This window comes from Calypte anna, chromosome 14, assembly GCF_003957555.1.
Source record: "Calypte anna isolate BGI_N300 chromosome 14, bCalAnn1_v1.p, whole genome shotgun sequence".
Lineage (NCBI taxonomy): Eukaryota > Metazoa > Chordata > Aves > Apodiformes > Trochilidae > Calypte > Calypte anna.
This window is the reverse complement of record NC_044260.1, coordinates 10,688,261-10,706,766: the sequence shown is the minus strand read 5'-3', so window position 1 is coordinate 10,706,766 and position 18,506 is coordinate 10,688,261. Positions and strand designations below refer to the sequence as shown.

Below are 18,506 nucleotides of genomic sequence, written 5' to 3'. Positions count from 1 at the left end.
TCCTTCTTGCCATCCATCTTTTTGCTTCATATTGATTTTAAAACTCTTTCTTCCTTTCTTTCATTTCCCCTTCCACTCTTCTCACTAACCACATTTGGCCACTCAGACCCATTTAACAGCACTGTGGAGAGAGGACTCTGCCTTTGGCAGTGCAAGGAGCAATGTGTGAAACCCTCTGCAGTTACAGAGAAATCATCTTGCAGTGGTCACACAAATCTCACCATCTCCTTGGTGCTGCCAACCAATGGGAGCACCAGGATTTGTATCCTGCCCTGAGGAAAAGCAGGGCAAGTATTAGGCAAACTAATCATGCTGCAGGGATTTGTGTAATGAAAAGTACCTCTGCTTGTGGGTCAGAAATGGTGCAAACCAATCACACGCCATTGGTTGAGGCAAATCCATCCGGTAGCTCTTTATTTTCTTTTGCCACGCTCAGTATTGGGACACCTGAACATCCAGGAAGCAACACCACAGCCTGGTTAAGGCAGATGGTTTGTCTCCAGCTACTGTTTCAGAGACTGCTGGAAAGCAATCTGGTTTATAGACAGCTCTGCATGCAAGAGAGTTGGCTTTATCTGCCTCTGCCCAGGCCTCTCTGTGCTCCCTGGTGCAACCAGCAGCAATGCAGACTTAACAAGTGCTGTCATTTGCATGTGCAAAGTTGCTCTCTTCATGAAATATTCTGTTTCAATTGTGCAGGCAGTTCCATGCTGGCAGGAGTCACAAAATCAGTCTACCATGTGGAAAGGTTCTGTGGGACCTTCTGTACAACAGGAAAGATGCTGGTGAGATGCTGTTTGGCTGTTTTAATTCCTGCTTCTGCAGTAAGCGTGACGCCTTCCTGGCATCCTGAAGGGACAGGAGAGAACAGAGGATGGGAATTGCCTTAATCACAGGTTACAATCCAGAAGAAGTTCTGAAATGAGGATGACAGTCTGAGGCAATATGGATTTGCCACTTGTTGATAGGTGAGTGCTATCCAGTCAGTGCTGCCGTAACACACTCCCTGCTGTCAAATCCTGCCAGGAGTGCTGCTGCAAGACGAGACAAAACTGCAGCCATGCAGCATCATACAGGCATTGTTTGTCAGAAGCAGAAAATCAAATACTGAGAAAAAGGAGAAAGTTTAAAAAGAGTTAAATGATCAAATATGTGTTGCAGCAAATAGAGTAAAATCACTGGAAAGTGGAGGGTTTTTTAAAGTAGAGCATACTATATGCCCGGTGTAAAATAAGTCAAACTGATAATATGTATATTCTTCAATCTTTCAGAGATGAACAAAAGCCTTGAGCTTACATCTTTTTAAGTCACTGGCTATGGGAAGTACTGCATAGCATAACAAGAGTTCTCTCAATTTGACCCTTACTTTGGCCTCGCACCCCTTGCCCCTTTGCCAGACTTCTCTAAGCAGTGAACGAGTGCTGGCAGTTGTTGGCTGCAGCCACTGCAGGTCACAGAAAGTGTTGCAGGAGGTGGGAGCACCATGTAAAATCAGAGAATTCACAGTCCACCTGGGTTATAGCACCTACTCCATTCTTTTACCAGATCTCTCAAGATGAGGAAATGCTGAAGCTGTTAGTGAGTTAGTGGTTGACTGATGTAAATACTTTTCTCCTTAAAAAAACCTTATTTTTACGAGCTTATTTTTTAAGTTAACTACTAAGGAAAGTAATGCAGTGGGAGCTGTAATTTAGTCCAGCTACACCACGAAGTCCTCCTGTAATTTCTTTGGTGATTCTGTGTTCTGTCCTACTGATATTCATGGTAGCTAATACTATAAACTGCTTTAGCAGGACAGAAGTCAGCCATACTCACTGATGATTCACTAGTAATGGTTGAGAGGGGCATTATCTTCCCTGTTGTATCAGTAAAAGACAATTGGGGGAGGACATTTCCTTTTCTCCCAGTCCGAGACAAACAGAAAGGAGGAAACAATGACCAAGATTTGCATTTGCTGAAGGGCTCAGTACATTTCTCCCTTGTGAACTGGCCAAGACCTTCAGCACATGAATGTGATTCATCCTTCCCTCTGGTCTACCTCTCTGTATTCAGCATGATGCAGAGAACTCTATGTGGTTTTTTTATACACAGAAAGGTCTTTGCTTGTTGCAATCATATTTGAGTGTCTGGCTCAGGCTCCCAAGCCACGGGCTGTACAGACTGAGTTGGTGAAATGGTATTTTTTACACTCCTGCCAGACTGTGGAGTGACCTTGGGCAGTCTACAGCTGCTTCACCTCTCACCACCTCAGTTTCTGTAAAATTATCCTGTTTTGCTTTGAATAGCACATGGGTATCGACTGATCCAAGGGCAGGGTATTATTGCTTACAAGTGACTCAAATACAGCCAATGCCTACAATCGAGAACCAGCAAGGCAGAAAAATTCAGAGAGAAAAGAAGAAATGTGAAATTGTTCCTCTGCTTCAGCTGCTCTCCCCTTGCTGCCCTGCCTAAACAGGGGCAATTACAGCTCAACCGCACCATCGGATTCACTCCATGTCAGCTGAGAAGTTCAGGTAACCCCCTAAGGCATAACAAGTGACATCTGAAGAAACCCACGCAGGTTAGGATGAGTCTGTTTAAAGGTTACGGTTCTTCTGTGATGGGGAAAGCAGGTTTCAGACCAGACATTTCCCTTTGGAAGGCTCTGGATACGGAAACCTGGCAAGCAGGGCAGCGTGCTGCCTGTGCTCAGGAAGGGCAGGCGTCAGTCGCTCCCCCCGGTATCCCAGTGTCAGCTGTAGCTGCCCAGGTTCTCATTAGTGGTTTAAGTGAAAGCATAAAGCCATGGATGCAGGATACAGTGGAGCTGCCAGTCACAGGGGCATCATGCAGATGTACTCTAACCAGCTGGAAAGGCAAGCAAATTTCTGCTGTTCATCAGCATGATAGGCTGAGGCTGGTAATTCCTCCTGGAGTTGTAGGACACTCTGTTCCGTGTGTAGGTGTTACACCTGCACAGAACTGAACTGAGAAGCTGGAAAGCAGGAGGTTAGCTGCATGTTGGGAGGCAGATACTGGGTGGTTCCTAATATCACCTTTGCAGGGCCTCATGTGCTCCCAGGGCCTGCTCTTGGATTTTGCTGCATAAGCAGACTGTAAAATGTCACTTGCACAGTAAAGAGCTATTTAACCTTTCACTTGTCCAAATGTTTAGCACGTGGGACACATGCATTTGGGGCAGATTTGCTGAACGTATCCAGCTCTTTACAAAATCCCCACTGTCACAGGGCTGCAAAACTTCTCACCTGAAATCGTCAAGTTGGCCTCAGCTGTGCATACGCAGCTCAGCCGCCCGAGCGGAGTTTTCCTAACCCACACTGCCCGGTTTCTCCCTGACTCCCTTGCGCGGCACCGGGGAATGCCCGTGTGTCCGCTCACGCCTTCCTTCCCGTCACCTTGTAGGAACAGGCAGAGCTGCGATCATACGTCTGTCCGACTGTGCAGATCAACGCTTATAGCGGCGTATACGTGCCAGGCTGCACTCGCAGCTCTGCTGTCTGTCTGTCCGTGTGTGCGCACCCTTGCAGTGCCGACACCCCTCTCCCTTGGTGCCGGGACCGGGGTGCCGCCGGGGTCCCCCCGCCCGCCTGCCCGAGCCGTGCGGAGCCGAGCCGGGGCGGGGCGGTGGGAGGGGGCTGGCAGCGGGGCCGTAGTGCAGCGGGGCGGCGGGCGCAGAACGCGGAGGGCTCCGCACGGCTCGGGACGGTTCCGCACGCCGGGTCCAGGCGCCCCATGAGCCGCCGCCGTCCCGGGGGGGCCGGTGGCTGCGCTCGCTGCCCGCCGCAGAGCCGCCGCGCCGCCGGTGCCGGGATGTGACTTGCGGCGGGTGGCGGACAGAGCTGCCCCGCCGCCCTCGGCCGCAGCGGCCAAGGGGTGAGTGACGGAGCGGGGAAGGAGGGGGGGGACGTGTGTGTGTGCAGTGGCCCCCGGTCCCGGCTCCGCGGGGCTGCCCCGTTCCCCACCGCGCCCCCCGGGGCAGCCCCCGGGCCTGGCGGAGCGGGCAGCTCCTTGCTCGGTTCCGCTCCCTGCGCCGCCCGCAGAATTAGCCCGGTGGCCGCCAGCAGACAACGGGCTGAATGGAGGAGTCGGGGGCGGGGGGGATTAGACGGGATAAAGGGCAGGGCGGGGGGGCTGGGGCAGTCAGGGGGCTGCGCACCGCGGCGGAGAGCGGGGAGGACTGGCGAGGAGGGTAGAGGAGTTGTGAGATAGGATGGGGAAGGAAAGCGGGGTCAGGCGGGGGAGGAAGAGCCTGGAGAAAGAAGCCAAAGGGAGAAATGAGCGAAGGGACAAAAGATAGGAGGCTGGATCAGGTCAGACATCGTACGGGAGGAGGGGTTGCAAGCGGATTAAGGGGAGACCGGAGCGGAGGTGGGTGCCCCCCGGCCTGCACGGAGGGGGCTGCTCGGCTGGTACGGGGGGCCGGGGTCGGTGCAGCAGAACCGGGCAGCCCGCGGGTCCCCCCTCGCCTCTCGAGCTCCAGGGCAGCGGTGGTGGGGTCTGAGCCACCCGGAGAGCCATCAGGAGCCGAGGGTGCAGAGCAGCCCCGCGTTACCAGTTTTCTCTCTAGTTAATTAAAAGCCCCGTCTCTGTATTACCCCTCCCCGAAGCCAGAGAGCTATAGGATTTAGCACTTAGGTGAACCCTTTGTTTACACCTGACCTAATGTTTATCCCAAGGCTAAAAGGATTTCCTGCGTGCTGAACCTAAACACCGAGGTTGGTTATCATCGCTCTCGTACTGAGTGTCTGTGTGTCGCGAATGTGCTTGCCACTTACCAGCAGTGAGCATCGGTGTTGAGGTGTTCTCTGGGTGCATCAGAAGAAATCAGGTGAAGGAAACCCATCTGTCATGAGGCTGTGATATGAACAGAAACAGCCTGAGAAACAGGAAAGAAAAGCAAAGCATTGATTGCTATCAGTAGGCTAATGAATATCGGGCATTATAATCAGAAGTATCTAGGCACAGGTATTACACAGGATCTAACCAAAAGGAATTGTGAGATTCTAGGACATTATAATTTCCTATTATATTCAGCATTGCAAAGCATTTCTAAATTAAAACAGTACTTTTTCTGTGTGCTGTTTTTGGAATAGGGTCTTGCTTTCTGTAACATGAGGCTGTACATAGCATGATGTGTATTATTCCAATGCAGGGGATGTCTAAACCACTGCTGCATTTTTGCATACAAAGCACAATTGCACTATTAATTATTATTCTGGAAATACAACTCCTCAGCAGTCAGATCTCGGCTTGGTTGTTGCTACTCTGTTATCAGTCCTGAAGCTCATTCTTCAGATCTGATCAAAAGGAGCTGGCAGAGATTTAATTCCTCACTAGCATCTCTCCACAATGCTTCATGGTGGGGGTGGTTTTATTTCAGAAATCATACAGTGAACCAGTCTTCTGTCAGTGTGTGGCAGAGCAGGTTACTTTTTGTGCTACTATTGCTTTTATTTACTAGATTGTTTTTCTACTTTGTGATTGGATGCATTTTACTGTATCAGTTGATTAACATTAGGACTCTAAAAAGGACAAGTTTACCCATGAACAGACTAACCTTAAATCTTTGCATGGTTAGAGGTTTATTTTTAATACCTACTCCCTAGAGCATGCAGCAATATCTTTTCTACCAGATATTTGTAATCTTTGGTCCGAAGACTTTAGCTTTTGAAAGCCTCATTGATATTTTTTAGCTGTGAAAACTTTTTGATGACAACTGAGAGATTTTCAGTTTCTGCTTAGTTGCTTGTAATTGTACTTCATACCCGCTGGGGCAGCTTTGTCTCTGCTATTTCTGTAGTGATTCTACACCAGCTCCTGTAGAGAACTGCACTCTGATGAAAACAGTGGAGTTATTACTATTGTCATTGTGAGCATATTTTGAACCAGAAATTGAGAACTGGATTTGCAAGCTGTTTGCTGATGTTGCCTTTAATGTGTAAAGCTTATTGGTGATTCATTCTGGGTGCTCGTGATTGCTCTGGGTTCAGGTATGTTGGCTTAACTACTTGTAATGAAATACAGTTTTGGAGGGGGATCTGGGAAGAAAAAAAAATAGTCTCAAGTTGATTTCCTTCTGTAAGAATGGTTCCATTCAGCTTTGCAGGGGAAATATCAGCATCACTTACTGTATCTGTGTGGGAATGTTTCTGTGACATTTCTGAATTACTATCGCTGCAGCTCTCTGGTAACTGTAAAGTGAAGTGCCAGTCAAATAGAGCACTATTGTTACTACTGTGAGGTTGCATAACTTTGCTAAGAGGTAATCTAGACAGGTAAAAATGCTGTTCCTCTACAGTTACTGATTTAGGGAGCTACTGGGGATCATGTGCAGACAGAAGACTTTACTGCAGAATTTTGAGAGACAGAACTCTGCCATTCTACTGACAGCACAGGCTTGGGAAAGACACTATTTTAACAGCAAAGCCACATTTATATACAACTTGTCTTTTCCAAAACAATGTTTTTGACAAAGTTTCTAGTTTTCCCTTGTATTTATTGAATCTATGGTTTCAGGTAAAGGTGTGGTTACTGCCTTGCCAAAGCTCTCTGTTGTAATGCAGTGTTTTCCCTTCTCTATGCAATGGTGTGAGTTCAGTGCTGAGTATCAGTCCTAGGAGGGGGGTTTTGGCTGGTAGCATCACAGGGGTTGATTATTAACATTGCCAGTTTTCACTTGGTCAGGCAGAAATACTTAGTAAACACGTTGGCTATGTTGATAGTAGTAGAGAGGAAGAAATGGAGATTTCAAGCTCTATTTGCAAGGTTTGGTGTGCACAGGACCTACTGTTTAGTGAGACTTGCTGACATTTGGTGGGAGTATGATTTCATGCCAAGAATACCTGTCAGCAGTTATAGAGATTTCTTGGTCAATACTCCAGCTATCTAGGAGATTTCTAAGAGAATCACTGTTTATTTCCATCAGCTCTCCCAAAAGTAATTTCACAAATGGAAGTAACCTAGGTTAACTCCTCTTAACATCTGAGCAGTTCTGAATATGTATTTTGTCTGAATTCTCAATATATTTTGACAGAGCTTAATTTCCCCTTCCAAAATAAACTACTTCTTCATCCTCAAAAGTCATCAACTCTCCCTTCCCCCCTCCCAAACACTTCCAAATAGGAAGAGGAAACAAATGATGGACTGACAATATGACTGCTTACCCATGCAGCACAATCTCCATGGAAACAGTCTGTCCTAGAATAGCTCAATCACATGAGGGTTACATGACATGAATAAAGTAACCAGAAAACTGGACAGTATCTTAGAACTGGAGATATTTGCACTTAATTCATTACCCCCCAAGGCCTTTGGAGTATAGCTAATAAACAAAGCCAATCCTCAGTATGGGCATATAGCAATTTGTAAGTGATAGGATAGTGGAAAATTGACATGATCCTCACTTAAGAGCTGTTTATTGTAAACAGTTTAGGAGGCATTTAGAATGAATTTCAGATTATTTTCCACATGGCCTCATGCTTCTTGAAATTGGTACCAATGGTCTGTACTGTTGCCTTTATAGATCCTAGTGGATCTCCTCCCTTTGTGTCAGCAGGCACTGATTTAACACTTTTTAGGTTATTTTATTCTAAAGAGGAAATGAACCAGTTGAAGTAGGAACCACCTGTCCATAGAAGGAATTACAAAATTACCTTCCAAATGTTTTCTTCCAGGTAATTATTTACTCTTAAGGCAAGGAGATTCATTGAGTGTAGCCATACTGAATAAAGAGAATTAATGCAGTCCATTGATGATTAATTTTCTGTCTGTAAAGTCTGTTTTTAAAGTGAGTGTTGTGGGAGAGTCATTGAAAAACCTGTTATACAAACCAAATACAAACATGTAAAGATTCTACCAATTCACCATAGAGTAAATTACAGCTAGATAGAAAAAAAATCATTAGTCATTAGCTGCAGGTCATTGCATCATTAGAGCATTTTAGCCCTTTAAACAGTGTGAGGAGACTGTAATTTCTATGGCCAGGCAAAGAGCATTGATAACCCCCATTTCCTGTTTATTCACTCTCAGATCACATTATTGTCACAGCTTCACTTCTGAGATGAAGTTTTGCAGTAGGGTTTTTTGTCTATTGTATGAATGAAGACCCTAAAGTCATTACACATTTATATAAGCACATTTGCTGTTTTGGTGCACCTGATAGGAAACAAATTTCTATCATCTCTCTCCTGGGAGAGGCTGAAAATGGGCACTGGCCACTACTCAGTGAGAGGTGAATGAACATTTGTTTGAGACCCTCAACATTTAACTTGGATCATTACAGGACTGTAAAGGACACAGAGAAAACCCATAGCTCTCAGGTGTTACAGACTGTACAGTTTCAGACAGTCTGTGTTAAAGCTTTTTGTATTGGTTATCACTGTTCATGTTCAGTACAACAACACTGCACCATTATATTAAACCATTTTCAACTCTCATTAAAGTTTCAATGTTTTCATTAAACAAATTTCTGATTTATGAAATATCTTCAGATGGTTAATCATTTAGGACTTTGTCTCATTTATAAGAGAGCTACCAATAGTTTCTCTGCTTCCTGCTTTATATCGCAAACACATCACCTGAGCTGTGTGACTAACATTACTGTCTGTTTATATGGTGCTTTTCACCCATGTGGCAATACCATAGAAATGGAAGTATTACTCTGAACGTTTTCACCTGGGCATATTGCTCACATCAATGAGCAGAATCCTGCTGGAACCTGCAGCACTGACTTTGGAAGTGAAGGTTAACAGTGTCAGGTTTCATATCTGGTGCATATGGTGTTTGCTGCAGACTGTCCTTACAGGGCAGCTATTGCAGGCTGTTCATTTAAACGTTGTGCTTTTAACAGTTTTTGCCCAGCTTTGCTTAATAAAATCAAATGCCATAACAGATTATCTTCCCAATAGACCTAATCTGTGTTCTCCCTAAAACTAAGTTGGAATTTGTCCAGGTTTTTGGTCCTGATGGTACAGTGGGATGTGTTGTGTTCCTAGAGAGTTCACCATTGCTCACACTGGGTCAGGGAAAGTGATGCTCTGTTTCTTGTTGTTTGTTTCTTTTGAATGGCTTTCAACTTTTTAAGAAGCACAGTGGGTCATTCATTTTTGATTAGTTGACTGATGATACTGCATGTGTGCACCATTGTTTCAGAATATGGGATCTCCTGAGCCAGCCAGTGCCATTTGCAAATGCAAATGATACCTGAGCTTTGGATGAGGATGAAAGGAGTGAATGTTATGACTGCCTATTGACTGAGCATGAAAACAACATTTTTCTTTTTTAAAAAAAGCATAATGTCTTTTCCTGGGACTGTTCTATCCTTAAAAACAAAACAAAACGAAACAACCCCAAAAAACCCCAAACCAACCAACCCAAAAAAAGTGGGTTTGACTGTGCTGTTATTCCTGTAGAAGGAGCAAGGCTGTGAAATAGTGTAATTCTAATACAACTTACAATTGCATCAGGCCTGCTGCAATTTACACATACTTTAAGCACCTGAATTTGAAAAATCCAGTACTGTAGATAATGTACAATTTTGCAACAGGATGCAGTGTTTCTCCTGGCTGCGTTTACCATGTTCAATAGGGGCAGTGTTTGGAAACATTGTTTTCCATTTATGCAAACAGGAAGGGAATCAGTTTGCATTCTGAGTACAGAAGGGAAAAGCAAGTTTCTGGGAGGGCAGCAAAGGGGAGCCCGGGTAGGCTGTGCCAGCTGCACATCCAGTGCTAAAAACCAGTAAACATGGGCTACTGGAACACGCTGTGCTCCCAATTGCTGTGAAATACTCCATAGTGAACTGCAGCTAAATAAACAAATATTTTGTTGTCCCAGACAGAAAAATGAAAACCTACCCAGCCATTGGTTTCTGCCTCCTCTTCGTGATCAGCTATGGCTCCTCTGAAAACTCAAGTACATCCAGAGGATGTGGACTGGATCTTCTCCCTCAGTACGTTTACCTGTGTGACCTGGATGCCATCTGGGGAATCGTTGTGGAGGCTGTTGCAGGGGCAGGTGTGCTGACAACGTTGCTGCTGATGCTGATTTTGCTGGTCAGGCTGCCCTTCATCAAGGACAAGGAGAAGAAAAGCCCCCTGGGAATGCACTTCCTCTTTCTCTTGGGGACTCTGGGACTGTTTGGGCTGACGTTTGCTTTCATCATCCAGGAAGATGAGACGGTGTGCTCTGCCCGAAGGTTCCTCTGGGGAGTTATCTTTGCTTTGTGCTTCTCCTGCTTGCTAGCTCAAGCCTGGAGACTTCGCAGACTGGTTCGACATGGGAAGAGTCCCTCTGGCTGGCATCTAGCTGGGGTGGCCATCTGCCTGATGCTCGTTCAGGTCATTATTGCAACCGAGTGGTTAATACTGACCATTGTCAGAGATAACAAGCGGGCCTGCAGCTACGAACCCATGGATTTTGCTATGGCTTTGATTTACGTTATGTTCCTGATGGTCTTTACCATGGGATTTTCTCTTTTCACTCTCTGTGGGAAGTTTAAGAAATGGAAGAAAAACGGAGTATGCCTCATTATAACACTTTTTTTTTCCATTCTGATTTGGGTAGCCTGGATGACTATGTACCTCTTTGGTAATGCTGAGCTAAAGAGAAGAGACAAATGGAGTGATCCCACTCTGGCTATCGCACTGGTGTCCAGTGGTTGGGTGTTTATTATTTTCCATGCCATCCCGGAGGTCCACTGTACCATCCTTCCCTCACAGCAGGAAAACACTCCCAATTATTTTGATACGTCGCAGCCGAGGATGCGTGAAACTGCTTTTGAGGAAGATATACAGCTTCCCAGGAGCTACATGGAAAATAAAGGGTTTTCCATGGATGAGCATAATGCAGGTAAGAATTGACCACAGAGGACTATTCTACAGAAGCCAAGAAAATCATCTGTATGAGATGGTTTTCAGGTGTTTGAAATAAGGGTCATTACAAATGGCATATTTTTCCCACTACATATTGTTCCTTTTACAGTTTGCATTAAGGTATCACACAGTGGGTTAGGGTTAGGGTTAGAAAATACCCCTTTGGTTAAAATTATTCTTCTGCACATTATTTTTTCATTTAAAAGGTGAAGAGTTTAAAATGCAAAGGCAACACCGAGCATAAAAATTCACTGTAGAAAAAACAGCCTCTATTTTAAAGTAGTTTAAATGACATTTTTTGTCATTACCAGTTAACAACATTTAATGTGAAATATTTTCAGAAAACCCAAGAAAAAAATTAAGTACTCCATGTTACAAAATATTAAGCCTCTTGAGCAGCAAAATAATTAATATTAATTATATTTCAATTAAAATGTGAGTTAGTGCCACTTTTATGTGACACTGAGGGGAATGCAAAGTGGCATCCAGAGAAGTTCAAAGACAGTCTCTCTTCTGACAGCTTTAACATCAGCACAGATATGCATACATAGAGGTTTCCAGGTAATGGTTGCTTTCCTTGTCATAGCTGTTTGGTGACATGGAACAATATGTGATGACACATCATTAAAATTTGAAATGAAAATGTTTTTAAGTGGTTACTGCAAGGGCCAGCAACAACCATTCACTTTAGAGATCCAAACCATTGCTGAGCATTTCACCCTCATCAGAAAATATTTAGGGCTGCTTATCTGACCAGTGATGTTCTGTAGTGCAGGTTGAAGTCTGTTGCCATCCCATAGGTGTGTCAAAGATTTCAGTACTGATCAAACTGTTTGTTATTCCCTGAGAATTGACTTGGGAATCCCAATCAGTTGTTGCCATTTTGCTTTAGCAGCTCCTGAAAGAAGGCTTGGGACATGTTGTCCCAGCACTTCACCTTCCTGTTCATCTTTATGTACTTTGATTTCCTCTGGGTTTGATGTTTCCTCTGGATATAGATCAGACGTGGAGGAAGACACCACTCATGTTTGTCACAGTGTCAAGTCAGGAAGGTGTATTTCCTCTAATCATTTTAGCAGGAACTTTAAAGGTCTCCTACTATGAAAGCTTTGACCAAAAAAGATTTAAGATCCTGTGATATCAAGTGCAATGGTGAAACAAACAAAAAATCATATGAATAAAATAATGGTTCTTTATTCCTAATGTTCTAGAGCTGCAGAGGTAGCTTCCTGATGGACAGTAAAAGCACTCCTCTTTTTCTATATTTTACTATCTTCCACCCCCCATTAAATTAATTTCATAGTAAGGTAATTGTAGTGACTTTGGTGGAGCTATTTCTGACTAAGGCAGGTCTAAGAACAAAATTGGTTATTTCCCTCTGTATTATACCCATTTGTGCCATTTTTTAAAGGAACCAGAAACTCCATTTTGATATAATCATTGAGTGATTAAGTATTGTAGTGAAATGGATAGAGGTATGATAGCTATAAAATCATTATAGTATCTATTATAGTGCAGTTTTGTTTTAATCTATTTTCGTTTGCAGTTCTGCTTTGATCTGAATCTTATGCAGTACAATACAAAACAGATTTCCTTATCTGATGCCCTTATTAATATCCATCATAATACATGTGTGTCATTCCTAGTCCTGTGGCATGTGGGAAAAGGATAGATGTGTTTTTAGTAAAGAAAAACAGAGCTGTTACTTCTTTGCACTGGTTCTTTAAGTAAAGACGTGTGACAACAGGGTTCTGGAGACAAAACTTGCTAGTATGGTAGACAGAGGTACTAACATTCAAGTCACATCCTATGGTTGCTGAAGTGTTAATGGAAGTCAGATCACTGTAGGGATGGTTGTCAGTGGCTGAGCACCTGGAATCTATTAGCAGCTGGCTCTCTGCAGGTATGTGGAGAATGTTCTCTTCTTTTATTCATTTAATTTACCTCAATTCAAGAGTTCATCATTAATGAGTTTCGTTTAATAACTTTTAGTACTACAAGTCACCTTCAGAGCCAGTGCCTAAAACCAAACTTAACAAAATTTATAATACATGAAAAAGGAGACTTTGAAGTTACATTTGCTCAGATCTTCTTGGCACTATTTTTTTATGTATACTTTCTATATGCAAGTAGATGTATTTAATAGTAATGGAAAAAATTAGGAGGAAAAATCGTAAAACTCCTATAAGAAAGAATTCCAAAATGAGTATTTTGTCCACAAGCTTTGTCTCTGATTCCCATGTTAAAAGACTTCTAAAATTATTGCAATAATAAGGAAGGGCAATTTTGCAATAGGAAATTTAATTTTCTGGCTCTTTAAGATAAGTTTGAAATCACCATGGAAATTTTATGTAAACATTTTGTGTAAACACTTTAATGATAGTATTCTTTATAAAAAGATCATTTTCTTTATGTGTACTAGCAAATACCAGTTCTGTCATTTGTGTTTATCACACAGTAAGAAGCCAAAGTGCAGAGAAAAAATACTATTAAGATGGTTAAATGTGAAATTACATTATAAAGTTACATTATTCTAGTAGAGGCATTTTCATCTTTTGTTCTCCCAGTGTTCTGCAAAAATACCTGATTTATAATATAGAGCAAACGAGGGTCTGTGTGTACCTGAAGTCAGCAACTGAGTGTTTGTGGGGATAGGTTTCTAAATATCTGTGCTAAATCAGTACTATTCATCTCTTCAGCTCCCCAGAAAAAGGAGTAGCAGTGGAAAGAGGACAGCATATGGCACTAGGATCCATTTAAATCTTGTTCCACACAGTGCAACTATATTAAATCCTGGCTTCATTAAAGTCTGTGCTGAAATTCTTGTAAACTTCATCTCACTTACAATTTCAGACAGTGTAGAATTGTAATTTGAATTAAATCTAAGGGAAATTCTTGCCCCAGGTGCCTGAACTCAGCATGTTTCTATTTACCAGCTCACAGATGAGTATTGCCCATTGTAACCACACAAGTCACAGGGATAAATGAGCTCTGTTCCCTGGCCACATCTGAATTCAGTGAATGTTATTCACCCCCAAAGTAAAAAGAGAGTTTGTATGTGCCAGTCCCTGGTCTGCTTTAGAGAGAAAGCAGCATATCCATAACTGTACAAATCTGTCATGCAGAATATACATCTTGAATCCAAACTTGGGCTAAAATCAGTGGAGAGACTGATGTGTTTCTGGTCTAAACATTCAGGACAATCAGTATCTTCTCTTTTGCTTCAGTCATTTGCTAAGTTTAAGCTATTCAAAAGCAATATTTACTTTGTATTTCCAGTTTCTCAGAGTAAATCTGAAACATCTGGAAAATCTTTCTATGCTAGTCATGCTGAAGTAATGCTCAGGGGGGTTGTGAGCATGCTTACTGGCTCGAGCAATGTTTTGGATCCCTAGACTCTGAATTTGATAGAAAGCAAAACGTAAAATCATTTTGCTTAACCCCACAGTCTCCAGACCAGCACAGTAAACGCTTTGCAAGACACATTGCACAAGATACATCAAAGGTTCTGTAACTGAAGACACTCAACTCCTATTGATACGATACTAAAAAAAAATTTCCTTCTGATATACTGTTTCCCATTTCACAGCAAACAGTTAATTTACCACAAAACTGCTTCTTCTGAGACCCATTCTGTAAGAAAAGCTGCTGTTCAACAGCAAAGTGAAAACTGGTATGGCAGCATGAAAGTTAAAATCAGTGGCAACGTTCCCACTAAATACACTTGGAGAAGATACTTGTGTGATTGCAGAGCAGACAGGCAGCACTGACTGTGTTCCTAAGACCCATCTCTCTTTTTTAACCACAGCACTAAGAACAGCAGGATTTCGAAATGGGAGTCTGGGAAGCCGACCTAGTGCTCCTTTTAGAAGCAATGTTTATCAGCCAACTGAGATGGCAGTTGTGCTAAATGGTGGGACTGTAAGTATTAAAATGTGATGATTAAGAAATCTTTGATATGCACTGAGATATACAACCCCTACTACATGAAAAACCTGCTTTTAGCTTCTTCAAGCTATAAATGAAAATTCAGGCAGCACGTGTGCATGTGATGCTCCCCTTCCCTCTAGAAAAGATGTAATTACAAAGCAGTCTGCATTTCTTGACTTGGCCATTCACATTTTGCAGCATAGCTTGAGTGAACCAAGTTCCTTGGTGAGATTAAAATTCAAATTAAATCCATGTTAAGGTATTTAACATAACCATTAAGTGACACAATTTCTAACCTGATTTTTTTTCAAGATGATGTAAGTCACACAAATGTTTAGAGGCCAGTGCATTACTTTAAAAAAGAATCATTCCTGCAGATAACGATGCTTTTGAAATTATCCTTTTAAAATTTATGTGATCCTTTAGAAGTATGTTACAAATGTGTACATGCCTGGCAAAGGGGTTCACAAAAGAGGAATACAGAACATTTTAATGTTAATAGCATTGATTTTTCTTTCTTAGACAAGAGTTTGACATGCAGTTCTTAGGTACACTTGTTTTTCTGCAGCCTGGTTGTTGTAAGGATGCCTCAGTTATCTGATGCCAGAGACTTTCTAAATGTTTTTCACGTGATGTGTAATTCTCACTTGAAGGCATAGCAGGAATAGTTGGAAAAGAAGAATTTTCATCTCCATATTTTTCATGCATACCTACATGCTTCTTAAAAATCTACCCATGAGACAGCTTATACTCATGTGAGTTGGGTTTTCTTTATTTTGAATCATGAGCTGATTCCATAACTCAACCTCTGCATTTAAAAACCCAAGTAACCTAGGCTGATGCAGGTCATTTTTTGTTTTAAAATAAGTTTTGATTGATTGTAGGGAACAACAAGCACTAGATACAAAGATTCTCCTGTGTGGGTAAGACAGTGGAAAAATAAACTTTGATGAAATTAAAAGGCTTGTGCTTTGCTGTCAGTAATGAATAGCGTCCTTCTGATGCTTGGATTCATCCATGCTGTGTTTTCTGATACCAGAATGTGCAGCTCAGAGACAAGACAGTTTAAGGATGAAAACCTAGAAAATTTGTTTGAGGATTTTTGTTCAATTGTTTTGCTTTGTTTTGGGATGGATACAGAGATTAATGGAGAACATGAGATAGTAAAGCAAGAGATTAATGCACAAATATGGTCCTGGCTTTTACAGAGAGGTAAATGCACTGTATGGGTGTAAGATGAGGGGGTTTTTTTATCACTTTGCTCTGGAACTTCTGTCTGGAAAGCTGTTGTGTACATGCAGCATGACAACACTGATTTTTGCACAGAGTAGATCTCTCAGTTATGGGTTTATTATCCTTATTTCCAGATACCAACCGCTCCGCCAAGTTACACTGGACGACACCTCTGGTGAAAGGCTGTAGGCTGTAGAGAATAAGAATCCTTGTTGCAGATGTTGTTCCCTGGGAGTGTGTCTTTGAGGGAGGAATCCATAACAGTACCAGAACAAAGCAAGAAAACATCCGGGAGCTTTCAAAATCCTACATAGGATTTTGTCAAAATGTGAACATCATTGGACTGATAATTGCAAAAAACAAAATAAAACTGAAGCTAAATCTAATCTGAAATAGAAGTAGGCACACCTTAAATTGGAAGAGGGGGATATTGTATCCTGAAGTGTAAGATATTCTCTTGTCTGTAACTAGTGTCTGAAGCAAGCCTGGTTTTGTTGGTTGCCAGTTGCTCACAAAATATCCTCCTCTTACCTAAACCGAATCCGTGTTGCCACAAGAGATTGCCACTACAGGATGAAAACATGCAGGATTTCTTTCCATTTTGCTCCTTTTCCCTTCATTTCAAACATCATGAAGAGTACCTTGTTGGCTTCGTTATCTCCCTGTACTGTGCAGTCAGGTGGTTACGTGCAGTCAAACCTTGTCACTCTGTGGCAGGCAGATCACCACACACTGCAGGCTGAGAGTCTTTAAAAAGCTGGTGTAGGAAATGCAGTTCTGAAGGGATGAAAGGGCTCCTTGTGTTACATGTGAGTTATGGAGCTTTTTAGAGGCAGAGAGGAAAAGCACAGGTCTGGCACAGAGGCAGCTCTCCTCAGCCTGGTGGGATCCATTCCCTGTTCTTCAAGCCACAGCCCCGGGTGGAAGCAAAGAGCCACACGCTGTCACCTCTCCAACAGGAGAAGGCACAAAGTCAAAGTGTGGGATTTACTTTTGGAAAGACTTAGCTGGGGAGAGAACGTGACTCGAGTTTGCCAGGAGTTCATTTGTTGTGATGGTGGATGGGAGGTGACCAAGGCAGCATCCTGCTGGGCCAGGATTGTCAAGGGGGGTGGCAGTGGCAGCTGGGAAGCTCTGACCACCCCTTGGGAGAAAGGTGGCAGCACACAGGGTCAAGACCTCCCTTTTAGTCCCTGTTCATAAAAGTAGTGCCCTTGACTGCAGTTGTTTGTGCATTTAAATGTGGTTGTGCATTTTAGTGCCTAGCTAGTAGAATCTCCATGCTGGAGGTGGTTTGTTGGTGGGTTTGGTTTGTTGTTTTTTGTTTTTTTTTTTAAGGTGGTTTCTTTCCTACCCCTCCCCCTCCTCTCCACTCTTTTGAGTTGATATAAGGCAGATTTTCTCAAAGCTTTTTATCTTTGTTTTCTCCAGGTAATTTAAAAGGCTCTCATTGCCCATTGTTTGTGCCATGGTTTCTCATTATGTTGAAGCAATCATTCCTTTATTTAACATTTAATACATATCGGACATTGAAAGCATCATTGTATCCTCACTGTTTGGCCAATCTTAATCTTAGCTTTCCTCAGTACTAAAAGCTAACTGTTTCTACTTGAGGGCATAGGAAATATGTAACAATTAAACTTTGCATATGCTGTAATAAAAAATAGATATTTTCAAACTAAAAAAAATATAATGTACAAATAACTGAATAGCTTAAGTAGCTTCACAGAAAGAAGTTACTTGCTGTATACTGCAAAAGAAAGACAAGCTTTTTATTTTTCAAGAGTCTTCCTGATTCTTCATGTACCTCCATTTCTACTGAATTAGGAACCTAGGTCCTGCAGACCTGTACTCCCACGAGTAGTTCCATCGACACCAGTAGGCCTACATACAGGTACAGAGGCTGCAAGACCAGTCCCTAAGTGTTGCACACAGAAATATATGTGTATATATCTATATATATGGAAAAAAAATATATATGGCCATTCTTGCCATGATCATCTTATAGGGTATTATTTCAAAGCCCTTCTCTTCCAGAAGCAATGTTTTTCTTTCATGCATGAGTAAAGGAGTATGTTAGCTCCCCCCTGCCCTTCCCTCCTGGAGGCAAAGGAAGCATGTGCTTGCTTAGGGATTGCTTAGTTTATTTTGTAAGTAACTCAATGGCCTTAGTAACCAAGTAGGGTAGGGGTGGATATTGCATGCTATCCAGTGACTTACTTTAAGCAAACCTTTGATCAAATAGGATTGTATTTAAGATTATGATACTTACCTGGAAGATGCATCATTTGGAACCATAAAAGACCTCACCATCACTTGCCTGCAGAATTTTGCTTTTAAAGACATCCTCCTAAAATGCTATTATAAAAACATATAAGATGACCATGGCAGAAATGGTAGGACAGCTTTCTTTTAAAAAGTATAACATGCTACAACCAAGATTTGTGACTTATAATAAACCCTTTAACA

At 42.4% G+C, this 18,506-nt stretch overlaps 1 protein-coding gene and 1 long non-coding RNA gene across 2 annotated transcripts; one reads left to right on the top strand and one right to left on the bottom strand.

Moving 5' to 3' along the window:
* Positions 1–421: 421 nt before the first annotated feature.
* LOC115599189 lies at positions 422–3,568 on the bottom strand. Its single transcript, XR_003988197.1, has 2 exons — positions 3,249–3,568; positions 422–1,107 (listed from the first exon to the last, which is right to left on the bottom strand). It is a non-coding gene; the product is annotated as an uncharacterized LOC115599189 (long non-coding RNA).
* Positions 3,569–3,668: 100 nt separating this feature from the next.
* Positions 3,669–18,405, top strand: GPRC5B (G protein-coupled receptor class C group 5 member B). The gene is made up of 4 exons (XM_030460211.1): positions 3,669–3,876; positions 9,838–10,851; positions 14,683–14,795; positions 16,172–18,405. The coding sequence occupies exons 2-4, from the start codon at positions 9,846–9,848 to the stop codon at positions 16,214–16,216; spliced, it is 1,164 nt and encodes a 387-aa protein (XP_030316071.1). The 5' UTR covers positions 3,669–3,876; positions 9,838–9,845; the 3' UTR covers positions 16,217–18,405.
* The last annotated feature ends 101 nt before the right edge of the window (positions 18,406–18,506 follow it).

Coding starts and splice junctions, on each gene's coding strand:
- GPRC5B (XM_030460211.1), top strand. CDS start 9,846: ATGAAAACCTACCCAGCCATTGGTTTCTGCCTCCTCTTCGTGATCAGC. Junction 10,852..14,682: donor CATGGATGAGCATAATGCAG/GTAAGAATTGAC, acceptor TTTTAACCACAG/CACTAAGAACAGCAGGATTT. Junction 14,796..16,171: donor TTGTGCTAAATGGTGGGACT/GTAAGTATTAAA, acceptor CCTTATTTCCAG/ATACCAACCGCTCCGCCAAG.